Source organism: Protopterus annectens, chromosome 13.part0 (genome assembly GCF_019279795.1).
Source record: "Protopterus annectens isolate FY-2018-M chromosome 13.part0, PAN1.0, whole genome shotgun sequence".
Classification (NCBI taxonomy): domain Eukaryota; kingdom Metazoa; phylum Chordata; order Ceratodontiformes; family Protopteridae; genus Protopterus; species Protopterus annectens.
Genome location: NC_056747.1, coordinates 91247602 through 91261520, shown reverse-complemented (window position 1 = coordinate 91261520; position 13919 = coordinate 91247602). Strand labels below are relative to the sequence as shown.

The 13919-nt window shown below is 40.5% G+C and overlaps 1 protein-coding gene across 1 annotated transcript in view; it reads right to left on the bottom strand.

The window, feature by feature from the left end:
- NDUFA13 (NADH:ubiquinone oxidoreductase subunit A13) overlaps positions 1-9933 on the bottom strand; it is a 223734-nt gene extending 213801 nt beyond the window's left edge. The window contains exon 1 of the mRNA XM_044090650.1: positions 9797-9933. Coding sequence (XP_043946585.1) covers positions 9797-9890 — 94 coding nt within the window. The 5' untranslated portion in view covers positions 9891-9933. The remainder of the gene's footprint in view (positions 1-9796) is intronic.
- Between the last annotated feature and the right edge of the window lie 3986 nt (positions 9934-13919).

Below are 13919 nucleotides of genomic sequence, written 5' to 3'. Positions count from 1 at the left end.
CTGGGAACAGCCGGCACAGATTTACCAGCTATGCCCCCTCAGCCCAGACTATAAATGTAGGTGCTGCCACCAGAACACTCCAAAGTAATCTACAGCTACTCTAAGGCTCTTACAATGGTACCCAATTATACGGAGCAAAATTAATGCCAATGCAAATGGTAGTGTTTAACCAATGCAGCAAGGATTTCAGAAGCAGCCACAGTGTCGCCAGATATATACATGCACTCTCAAAGATTGAAATATTCTCTAAAAGAGCAGCCACAACGAAAAGTTTAAATATGTTTAATAATAAAAGATGAAAATATTAAACATTTACAATAAACACCAAAGTTTCACAGGAAATATTAAAAACAACACAGATGGATACATTCACACAGACACAGAAAAGCAGTACTTAACCAATCTAAAGAATTACTATTCACTAGTTCACTTACTAGAGCAAGACAAGATGACATGAACAAGCTGTCTTTCTTCTTTGTCAGGTTTCAAAAACAGACTGCCCTGAGACTTCTGTCTCATCCAGTGTGAATGCTGTCAGCTAGAATTTTGTAAATAATCCTGTCATTTGTAAATATTAATATGATCCACAGGCTTGACTTACAAATGTAAGAGAACTATATGTTATGTGCGGAGCTTTAAAAATTTAACCACAGTGCACTCTGCTGGAGAAGAGCAAAAATGTATATGGACTATACATCTGTGCAAATGCATGTTTTTATAGCAGAAGTTGGGACATGCAGAGTTAACTTGCAAACTCTGAGAAAATAAATAATGGCTTTTATAAGTGTGTTTACCAGAACTAGAAGACAGAATGTCTGCAGATGGAAATTCTTTCCATTCTTTGAGACAGACAATTATAGGTTCAAGGTTAAAAGTATTTAACAGTTTTATGAGTCCTAGTTTCAGGCAAGCTTCTAAGAGATAAGTGTCAGCTTCTAATTGATAAGTGTCAGTTTGAGAGAAGTATTTTTAACAGAGACATGTTAAATGTTAAGTTCTTGTTAGCCTGGAAACTAAGGGCAGAGGTGACTAGAATGATGTAATCCGAGATGACCCAGCAGTAATGTGAATTAATTTAAGAACCATCTCAGAGAAAGTCAGTGTATTTTGTATCTTGTTCTCGACCTGTAAACATCTCTAGCACTTCTCATCTATATTTGCCTTGTTCTGCAAGTTAGTTAAGTATAGTGGTTTCTCTTAGAGATAACTACAAATACAGTAAGATTAGTCTAGATGTTTTCTGTATTTATGTGAAACTGTTCTGCAATGTCGTTTTAAAATATTTCCTGTAATTCTGAACTCTATTGTCACTATGTTGAGTTAATCAGTATTGTCTTGTGCTTTTATTATTCACTATTAAATATATTACACTTTTTTTTTTAATTGTGGCTGGTTTGTGTACAGATATATAAGCATGTATTTGGTGATACTGTACAAGCCACTCCCTAAGTAGCCTTCAAGTCTTAGTCACACTTCCCATTTGGATAACAGTAACATTACACAGTAAGATTGTGCACCCTTTGGTAAGGGCCTTATAGCAGCTGATAAGGGTGGTTGGTGGCAGGTGGTACTACTATATAGTCTGTGCAGAAGGAGGCATAGCTAGTGATCCTGTGCCAGCCTTCCCCAGGAATGTCTGTGTGCTGGTATATAAGCCAAATCTAGGGGAGAGAGATACTTGGGCAGGGACAGAGGGTGCTGGAGGTTTTGGCTTGACCACTCATAACCCTACAGCTGTGCCAGTGGGAGCCTTATTGGGGATTTGGAGAAAAAGGGAGAAACCAGCTCCAGACCGATTGTGATTTCTGTGTGCTCTTAAGTGAAATTGTATTTTACTGTGTGCGTACTGTTCATCCTCCCAATGTGCACATCCCTCACTGGTGTTAGTGGTGAGGATTGAGGTTCCTTGATTACTGGGCCAGGCAGAGTAGTTGCATCTAGTATTAAAACATGACTTCAGTGCTGGATTACAGAATGACATCACATACATCTGGTCATCGGACTCCGGTTCCCCCACTGCCCCCTTTGCTAGAAACTGAACCAGAATTTAGCACACATCTGTTACCATACACAGAGACAAAGCTTTACTGAGATGTGCTATAGCATCTGGAAGCTATAAAACCATTTAAAAACTTCCACCCTTCCAGGGTAGCAATTAGTTCACCCCTAAGGACAATACAATAGGATTCCTAGTCCTGGTTTTCAGAGCATTTAGTTGTTGGCGGCAATCAGAACTGTAAGACACAATCTTTATGGCCTAAAACAGGTAATTTAAATTTCACATTATTTTTCAAAATTAGCTGAACTGAGATTAACCTCCTCTCTTCCAGTATTTTTCTGTTACAGTATATTCATTTCAACAGTTACAATGCAGATGTATTTTTTTTCTGTACAGCAGGACCCACTGTTGGTACATTTTTAACACAAGCAGCTTTACAAATACATTTTCGACACATGTGCCTGTGTACAAATGACATGCAATTCTTTACAAAACTCCAGATAGCAATGCTGGCATAGGTTACACATCCACTGCCCTACTTCTCCTGGCATAGCTGGCAATACCTCTCATCATCACAAGCATTATACAGGCATTTTACATTTTCAACTGCAAAATTTACCTCACCATACGACGAACATGTTGCTGAAAAACAAGGTGCTAAATCTCTACTATAAAGTAAAAGTAAATAAAGCAAGTGCCACTTGAACAAACCAACAAGAATAAACAATGGGCTAGAAGAACACATTCAAGCCATTAACACACACCATGAAAACGTGACTACACTGTAACAGCATTCCAAAGCTATTTTGTCTTTAACTGAAAATCCTGACATTAAAGCATTTCCAATGGTATTAGAGGCACACATGGAGCTATTAGATGAAAAAGGAACAAACCAAAAAAGGACAATGCCTAACAAAAAACATTCATAATCATTCCTTAAAATGGCAGAAAACTCAACAGTTACCACAGACAATTAAAGGCAACAGGCTATTAGTGAACGGCTTCCTGGGGTACAGTTTGTTCTTTCAATCTTCATTGGTCTACTGTGTGACTTTGAGCAAGTCACTTTAGACAGTGCTTTCAAACAAAAGGGAAATATGGCTAGGATCCTCAATCATATTCAGGACCACATGCCTAGTAAACACCTATGAACCACGAACAGTAGCAGCATGAACTTGTGTGTGCTTGCAGTCACTTTAGACAGTGCTTTCAAACAAAAGGGAAATATGGCTAGGATCCTCAATCATATTCAGGACCACATGCCTAGTAAACACCTATGAACCACGAATAGTAGCAGCATGAACTTGTGTGTGCTTGCAGTTAGATAAATGGCTTGGACTTGCCAAAAAGGAGTTAAGTACCAGATAGGTACACTGCATCTTTACCCCCACTATGCAGGGTTTAACTAAAGAGCTTCACAGACGGTACTGCTATCTGAAACATTTGTACTAAAGTCAGAGTTTTTTCTATCTACTGTCAACCCAAGAAAAAGTGCAATGTCAATGACGTGTTTTACATAAGACTTTTCAGCTACCACAAGAAGGAAACAGAATAGCTAAATCAAAAGGTCTACATTTTAGAAGTTACCCTGCATATTCTAAATGGACAAAGATGTTTCTAATCTTAGCATTGAAGATGTGCATTGCTTCTGTAATTAGGCTAAATACAGCAAGAAGCTGCTAAACCTAGACTGTCACTGCCAGAAAGGAGTATGGGAATGGTGGCAAAGGACACACCAGCAAGATTGTTGATGACCCTTTTATATTGTTTCAGAGAGATGCTTATGCATGAAGCAGCAGTCCTGTCTGATGGATTACTACTGCATAATGACATGCAAACAGAAACATGAAAAAAATATTAGATCAGTCATTGCAGTCTACAGGCAAGCTGTTCAGAGGGACCAGCTAGCTAACCCACTCCCTACCAGCCAACTCCGGCAAAGAGAAGAACGGATGCACCTCAGGAGGAATGAAGGTGCTACAGAGCTCTTAATTAGCCAGCAAATGACCAGTTCCTACCCTCCTGGAACAAACGGATTGATTGGGTGCAGGTAGAGGAACCATAGCACAAGACCAACCAAGTTAGGAGGAATAAATGCAAGAAATACTTCAGGCTTCTTAATAACGTATTTCCCAATAAGACGTGAATTATAGCCACCTATATGCAACATTTCAGAGATCAGGACGCAGAAAAAAAAAGTGCACTGTTTTAAAAAAAAAAAAAAAACCCACAACCTTTTGCCTCCCATTAACTCTTTAATAAGCCCAATGAGACATCATGAACACCCAATAACAATTAACAGGATATCTCAACCCAGCAACTGGTAAATTCAGAACTGTCTCTTGTTTCTAAAAGGAGGAGGTGGTACCACATACTTGGACTTGGGGGGGGGGGGGTAGAATTCTAACAAGTAAAAGGAGAAGATCTGAGACTACACCAAATCAAGTTTGAGAGTCTATAATTTATACTGTTGCTCTTCTAGGTATGGTTCATTGGCTAATAAAATGCTAGTAGATTAGCACAACTGTTCTGGAGACCATCATCCCTGTGGTTGGAATGGCGCATACTATGTTATACAGCCAAGAAGAAATGGAGAAGCTTACATGGTGGCATACAAAAGGCCTTTTTCACAAATGTCCACAATCTCAAAGGAAGCACTCAGATCTGCTCAGAACTGGTGGTCAAAGACACCACATACACAAATGTCATAGATATAGTCAACCTGCTGGCTGATGGGGGGGCAGAGGGGTGAATGAACCTATCAGTAAATCAGGACATCCAACACCTGCCCCTCACCCCTGATCTCTACGGAGCAAGTCATCACTGCCCTCTCAAAGGCAAAAAATACAGCCTCCATGGGACCCGATAACATCCCAGGCTACATCCTACATGAACTCTGTAAGGAACCTGCAGCACCATTAGGCACCTTACTTAACCAAAGCCTGAGTACCGGCTTCATTCCAGAAGATGACTGCAAACTGGGCGCCATAATCGACTCTCCAGCTGACACAAACATCCTTCAAAAAGGTCTCACAGAGACGGATAACTGGTGCCAGAGCCATGGTCTAAAGCTAAATGCCAATGTGCCCACAAATTACCACATAGGCGGTAACCCATTAAGTACAGAGAAAGTAATTAGGAATCTGGGAACCCAAGTTGATAGCAATCTCTCCTTTGACAACCACATTGCCAAAGTGGTTAGAAAGACCTTCTACATAGCCCACCTCATCATGAAAGGATTCACATCTAGCTCAAGAGAGGTAATCGTGCCCCTTTATTCATCTCTCATCAGGCCTATCACAGAATATAATGTCCCTTTTGGGATGTACCTTACCCGACACCTGCAGCAACTAGAAAGACCCCAAAAGTACCTCACCAAGAGGATCAGGGGACTCAAGCAGATGCCATATGCTGCTCGGTTAAAAAAAACTCAGCTCTACTCAGTTGCATACCGCCTACTTCGAGGTGATCTATGCCTGACATATAAAGCTATGTCCAATCCAGAATTAATGGACATGCTCCACCTCAGTAAATCTAAATCCCTTAGAGCCACACGCTCGAGGGATTTGAACCTCAGCACAGAAATAAATAGAACTTGCTGGAGGGACAGATTCATAACCCAGAGGCTCCCTTCGCTCTGGAATAGAATTCCAATTCATGTTAGGCAGAGCACCTCACTGAATCTCTTCAAGAAGAATCTTGATGAGTGGATGGAGGATCGTAGGTTTGTCCCAGGGATTACTTCCATGTCATTATTATTAGACAGAGGCACAATAAACTAAACCTTAAAAAAGGCACAGTATACTCAAAATCAAGGGGTAGCGTAAGCCAAACAAAATCGGGCTAGGCTTGTAATTGCCCCAGGGCAGATAGCCTAGTATGAACCTAAGTGGAGGACAACCACTGTCATCACTTGGCACAAAGGTGGAGCGTCCACAGATTCAGGAAATTACAGACCCATTAGCCTAACTAGCCTGATCTGCAAGGTCATAGAGTGGATTTTCATTGACCTCATTAACAAGGACACTGGCAACCTTCAAACACTCAATCCCACACAGTTTGGTTTTGTCAAGGGAGGTCATGCCTGTTAAAATTTGGTTGACTTCCTTGAGACAAGTCACCAAAGCCAGGGATGAGGGAAAGAGTGCACACTGCCTACCTTGACCTGGCCAAAGCCTTCTATACTGTTCTCCACTCAGGAATAATAGATAAAATCTCTCAGCTAAGCATCAAACAGTACGTTACCAGATGGGCAGCAAACTGGCTCACTGACAGAACCCACCTGGTCAAAATAGGGGAAGCCACCTCAAGCAGCAAACCCGTAATGAGTGGTGTACCCCAGGGATTGGTCTTGGGACCTCTGTTGTTTAGGATATACTTTTCTGAGGTGCAGGCCAAAACCAATGGTCTATGTCTGACCAAGTTTGCAGATGACTGCAAGCTGGGCACTGTCATCAATTCCCTTAGTGATGTGGACATCCTCCAAGAGGGTCTCATCCAAACCAATGATTGATACCAAACACATGACCTCAGACAAATGCCAAAAAAAAAAAATTACCCCCTTTGGGGAGAGTGACGTCCCCACAAATTATCACATTAATAACAAGGTCCTAAGCATGCAATCAGTAGTGAGGGACTTGGGCACCCAGATTGATAGCAAACTGACTTTTGACCACCATATTGCCTCCGTTGTACAGAAAGTTTTATACATGGCCCACCTCATTAGTAAGGGTATCTCACCCAGGGATAAGGAGGTCATAACATCTCTGTATTCTTCCTTCATAAGACCCATTAGAGTACAATGACCCTTTTGGCACAGCAGCTGGAGAGACCACAGAGGTTCCTCACCAAGAGAATTCAGGGCCTCAAACATCTACCCTACACAGATAGATCCTACTCAGTCTCATACAGACTCCTCAGCGGTGACCTCTGTCTGGCATACAAAGCAATCACAGACCCCGCCTTGATGGGACTGCTGCATATCTGCAAATCAAGCTCCATTCAAGTAACCTACATGCGCAACCTCAACCTGGTCTGTGACATCAATAGGACTTATTGGCAGGACAAATTTTTTTTGTCCCAGAGACTCCCCCCTTCTGTGAAACAGACTCCCTCTCCAAGTCAAGCAGAGTACCTCATTAACCCTTTTTAAGCGCAAACTGGATGGGAAACAGAAAATACACCCCTGGGATTCCACCTGTGTCCCTTCTTGACAGGGGCATCGGGTGCTGACGTTTTGGAACATGGGCTAAATTCTTGGCTAGGCTTGTAAGGGCCAACAGCCTAGTAACTTCCTATGATACTATGAAACCAACTGCTTTACTTAGAATTGGAAGCTTTCATTTTTTAAAGGAAAACATCTTATATCATTACATGACATGTCCATTTTGTTGCATGCACATATGATGCCAGGCTAATGACAAATATGTTGCATTTTTGCTCTCTTATTTCACATTGGTAACATAAATGACCTGCAAAATGTGAGCAACCTTGCAACCTGTAAATGCAAGACAGAAAATATAAGGAAAGCAAATACATGAAATTGGCAACTGGCATGTACAACTTAAGTGCTTCAGGAAGCTAGCATAATCATAAAATGCCAGTAAAATGCATTTTTAAAAGTACAATCTCTCCAGAACTGTGACAAGCTACAGGCATTAATATTATGAAAACAGGCAAGAGATATATGCAAAATATTGCTGGTCAACTGCTTTTTGGGTATATATACTGCGGTGGTGGTGCTGCGGTAGCGTTGTCGCCTCACAGTAAGACGTTGTCCTGTTCGATTTTCAGCCAAAGCGTCTTGTGTGTGGAGACATGCGTGAATGGGTGTACCTTCGTTGAAGGTTGTACGTCAGGGCTGGCAACTCGGTACGTAAAAATCTACTGCCAATCATTAGCAGACCGGAGTTCCACTGTGGCGACCCCTAACCGGGAAAAGCCGAAAGATACAACTGCTGCTTTTTGGGTATGAGAAAGGGATGTCCAGAAAAACATTTTCATTTCGTGTAAATAAAGTGTTAGTTACTTTATCTGGGGAAAGCAACTAATGTAACATGATGTTTTTGTGAAAACAAATGATGTAATCCAATTATCTCAGGGCTTTGTGAACAGAACTTCTTCTTTCGGCTTTTCCCAGTTAGGGGTCGCCACAGCGAATCACCTGTCTGCTCATGATTGGCAGTGGAGTTTTACGGTGTTGAGTTGCCAACCTGGCGCCCAACCTTCCACAGAAGGCACACACATGCACACACTCATGCCTAGGGCCAATTTAGTGTGTCCAATCCACCTACAGCATGTCTTTGGGATGTGGGAGGAAACCGGAGCACCCGGAGGAAACACATGCGACCACAGGGAGGACATGCAGACTCCGCACCCCAGCTGAGAATCGAACCGGAGAACCTCTTGCTGTGAGGCGGCAACACTAACCGCTGCACCACAGTGGCCGCCCTGAAATGTACAATTATTCGGGACTGGGCTTTTCCACTATTTGCTGCTCCTTATCCTCTGAGGAATAGTGGGGACCGAATACTATGCACACCTAAATTCTGAGTGACACAGGATGCCACAGGCATACACAGCTCATATAGAGAGGAATTCTCATCTCCCTCACCAAAAGTATTTCAGTGGGGAAAGCACTGTTAAACAGTAAAAAATGCTGGGCACGGATAGGCTTGATGCTATGAGACACAGCGAACAGCAAAAACCTGAAGCTACTGTCACAAGACCGAGAGACCAGGAGTTCATAATATGAATGTACAAAGTCATATCAGGCAGACATGAAGGAGTCACTCTAAACAGGAAGGTCAGAAAGGGTAAAGGAGCAAAGTTTTCAGACAGTGAGACCCAACTACTCCTTCAGTCTGCAAATGCACCACTTCTTTGGGGAGATATGGAATTAACAACCATAGTGGAGGTCGTCCCTATAAAAACATTCAAGACGGCACAAGACAGATAAAGAGCCAAAGGGGAAGATGGTAAATGAGAAATAGAACGTTGATTACTGAACGTACTTAAACAGCAAACTATAAATCTACCAAACAAATGCAACTTAAGCCCATTTCAAGCATGCCAATATATGTGTCTATACCACTACTCAAGTCAAAAAAGTTAGACAGCACTCCTTTAAACTCCTCAAAGACGCAAGTATCCTGTAGAGTGCACTGTGCAGATGACCTGCAATGGGTTGGCACGCCACTCATTAGATTCTGTCTTCCACCCAGTAAAGGTCAAGAGTCTTCCCTGCACCCCTGAACTGGAATAAGAGTATTTCAAAGAATAAATTAAAATACTTCACAAAAAACACAGCAACTTATAAAATACAACGTCTAACATGAAAGTGTGGAAATCACTAACAAATGCACTAGTAGTAATTTATACCTGTGCATTGTTTAATGATACGTACCCAAAATAGATAAAAGTAAATAAATTAACAACAGTAGCTGAAATTGAAAGCGAAGATAAAAAAACAAAAGTTTACGAATTAAAAGGGAAAAGACAACCGATTCCATGGGACAGCAGTGCAGGATATGTGTTAGCACGGTGTGCATCTAATAAAGCAAGATAAGAAAAAGGAGGTCACAATGATCTTCCACCGAAGTATTGCTCGCATCCATCTCTTAATAACTTGGAAATACGGGTTTTGCTCCAATACATCCGAATACCTCACATGTACACAAAAATGAATAACACTTCTTGCTGTAACCCCAACTTGCCGAAAGCATAATTATTATTTGTTACACACACTATGTCATACCAAAACGTGTTGCACTGTTTAAGCCTGAAGACAGTGCTCACCTGAAAAGCCCCTTTTGGGAAGGTTTCTTTTGTAATCCACGGAACCATAACCTCCCGGAGGAGGCATGTCCTGCTTCACCTTGGCCGTCGCCATCTTGATTCCCCAAGACCTGAAGTGTAACGAATGAATATCGGCTACATCGAAATACAGCAACAATGCCCTCTATCGGTGAACGTAAACTGCTCATCCCTATAAAGGCAGGCAATTCTCCTGTTACTAGTATTTTCTTCCAAAATTGAAACATGCAGTAATTTGTGCTGCCTATTGTCTACCTAATAACGTATATTCTCGCTTTTGTTTAAAACGGTAGAAGAACTTAATTATTCCACCTTATCTTTGGGCGACACATTCATTTTCTGTTCGTGGTACAGTAGTGCCTAAACCGCGTACATTCAACCTCTTGGCTGGCTCCAGAATCATGGATAAATCCGGAAATAATCAGGACACTTCTTTAAATATTACTATCATAGCTCTCAGCGATCAGGGACAAATGTCAATATATTCATTAATATATATTTTCTAAAGTAAAAGATGTCTGTAACTGTAGTATTGTCATTGTTCATTAAGTGTAATTCACAATTTTTTCTCCAAATGTCACCAGTTTTAAGAGGGACAGAGCTAACATCTGAGACAAAATCAGGATATATATGATTGCTATTAATCTGACCAGTCTTATTCGGAAAGCCATGGAAAGAATTATTATGGAGATTATCAACAAAGACATAGCAGACCTTCAGACATTGCTGCCATTATAGTTTGGCTTTGTAAGGGGAAAGTCATGCTTACTGAATCTGGTGGACTTCTTTGAAAAGGTCACTAAGGCAATGTATGAGGGGAAAATAGAGCATACTGCCTAGATCTGGCTAAACCATTTGATAGAATACTCAGCGCGGGCATTGTCAACAAACTTACAGAACTATACAGAAACCCCTTTAAAATATTCTGGATAGCTAGCTGGCTCATTGAAAGTACCCAGGAGATTGGAATATCTAAGGTCACCTCCACAAAGAGGCTGGTCACCAGTGGGGTCCCCAACACTCTGTACTAGGCCCATTCCTCTTTAGTATCTACTTCTCCGATGTCAAAGGTCTGTGGCTAATCAGGTTCACAGATCATTGCAAACTGGAAGCAGTCACTGAACCACCGACGAGAACACCCTTCAGGGAGGTCTAACACAACCAAATGCTTGGTGCCAAAGCCATGGCTTAAAACTCTGTGCCAAGAAATGCATTATACCACGTTTTAGGAAGACTGCCACCCTAGATAACTATGTCATCAATAACACCCCAAAAGTTGATTCACTAGTCAGGAATCTGGAAACTTATGCAGATACTAGTAACCCAACCTTCGACCAACATGTATCCCAGATAGTAAGAAAATCCTTTTATGTTGCTCAACTTATAAGCAGGGGCATGGCATCTAGATATAGAAAGGTCATCACACCACTGTAATTGGTTCTCATGAGACCCATCATAGTGTATAAATACCTCTCAACTGTGAAGATTTTTGCAGAATGTACAGATTTTTGCCCCATATATCTGTTTTTCATGCTGTAGTGGTGCAGCAGTAGCGTTGTTGCCTCACAGCAAGAGGTTCTCCCGTTCAATTCTCGGCTAGAGTGCAGGGAGGGTCTTCTGTGTGGAGTCTGCATGTCCTCCCCGCAGTTGGATGGGCGTTCGAAAGACATGCGTAAATGGGTGTGCCTTTGTAGAAGGTTGAACGTCGAGCTGGCACTTTGGCGTTCGTGAAAATCTACTGTCAATCATTAGAAGACCGGAGTTCTGCTGTGGCGACCCCTAACAAACAAACTAGAACAAAGCCGAAAGACAAACAAACATTTTTTTATCTGTTTTTCATAAATTTGTGCTTTTCAGGCAAATCATTCACAAAATATTGAGGGATGAAGTTAGAAATATTATGTCAAACATTTGAGTTTCAGACTTCATACCCTTCAGAAAATTCATGCTAATACAAAACCTGTTATTCTATCAACTTACTTAAGGTTGTAAAAGCAATAATTAAAAAGTGTCCCTATTTTTGTTCCTTTGTCCCCCCATTATTTATGGCTTTGTCCAAATTTCTTGCTCTAAGAAGTTGAGAGGTATGAATTTTCCCTTCAGTATGTATTTGATTAGCTACAAACAGCAAATGAATGTACACAAAGGTTCCTTATACAAACAATGCATGGAGTAAACACAATGTCCATTGCTGATCATCTCAATGTCCTGTCTCTTTATTCAGTATCATACAGACTTGTGAGAGGTGATCTTTGCCTGGCATACAAGGCATCCCTGAACCCTGTTTGGTGAACCTTCTGCACATCCCCAAAATGAACAGCATCAGAACTACTAGATTAAAAGACCTAAATTTTGCTTGTGAAATAAATAGAACATGTTGGAAAAAACAAATATGTTTCTCAAAGAATTCCCATTCTCTGGAACAGGCTCCCCATCTATGTGAAGCAGAGTTTCTCCCAATCCCTATTTAAGTAAAAATTAGACCAATGGATGGATAATTGGAAATTCACCATCTGGTCTGACACCTATGTCTCTGATGGGCAGAGGCAGTCAGTAAATCACCCTCTATATAAATCAAATTTGTGGGATATACATGTGTTGCATGGCTAGGCTTCTAAGAGTCCTAGTGGTTGTTAGCCTAGTATACATCTATGAACCTATGAAGTAATTAGTTTTGTCCTGCAGTTACTGTTTTTTGTTTTGTTTTGTTTTGTTTATTTTGGGTGCGTATTTGAATAAAAGCTGAATTCAAATATATTAAGTACATATTACAGAAAAAAATAGTGCATCCAACCATCCATCTATCATACCTCTTAACTCTGCCTCATTATGAGTAATGCACCTAATTTTGAGTCTTAAGAAGGTCTTTTTCCACACTGTTTCACATTGAAAGGGTCTATCACACATTCATTGTTGTTTTTTTTAAACAAATATCCATAGTAAATAATAGGGTCTATATTAGAGTAACGAAAAAGCAAAATCTCGAACGCTCACATGAGGGGAAATTGAAATCGCTATGGGGGGGCTGTGCCCCTCACACCCCCACTAAATATATATTCCAACTCCGAGATCTCACTATAGTGAGGAGAGGGCAAATTTTCCGATCTTCACTGTACAGTGATCTTACAATAGCGATTATGAAGAACAGCATTTTCGACTTCTAAGCCGTTCAAGATTCTGATTTTTCGTCGATCTAATAGGGACCCAAATAATATTGAATCATATTAATTCATCCTTTTGTAAGAATTAAGAATTTTAACCATGCAGTGAGCTTCCTAGCTGGTTATTGGTAAGTGCTGTACATTTTGCACATTTTGGTGAAGTTTATGCCATCCAGCCTTCCCTTCTTTTTTTAAAATCACTTGTCCTGTTGAGCTTCACAATGAAAAAGAAAAAGACGATACACAAGTAGCATTTTTCTTCCTGTTATCATCACATAACAATGATGTGTAAGACCTCAGTATATACCTCTGACTGCAGACCTCTCATCTCTTCCTGTTTTGGAGAAACATACCTATCTTCAGGCCTGATTTACACCTGCACATGATGCACTTATTTTTGTAGATATGTCCCTATTTTCAGGTTTGATTTACCCTTTCACACATTTTTTTAAGCCTAATCATCACAAATGATTTTTGAAGCTGTCTAATACACAGAAAATGACACTACATAGCCAACATATTAGTGGCACAAATAGTTTAAAGAAAGAAGGTACACATCTTAGATCTTCTTTTTTCCAAAACAAAAATAAATGACCTTGTGTGGTAGAATTTTGCAATACAGTTCATTAAAGTCTACAGATTTTCTACCTTGTCTCTGATAATATGCTTATATTTTTCCATCACTTTTATCACTGTCTTTTTTATGTTTTTTTACACATTTCTTCTGAGTAGCATCCCACATTTCCACTAGAAAAAAAGAAGAGTTATATGTATTTAGTATTCAAATTTTATGCTAATTATATGTCTAGAATTTTTGGCTGGATGTAGTTAGTTGTCAAGGCTCTTTCTACCTGTGTTCAGTGTCTGCAGTTTGAGAGATATACCCTCTCACCTGTTCCTAATTTTCACTAATGTCCTTACTTACTATTGGCTCAAAATTTTGC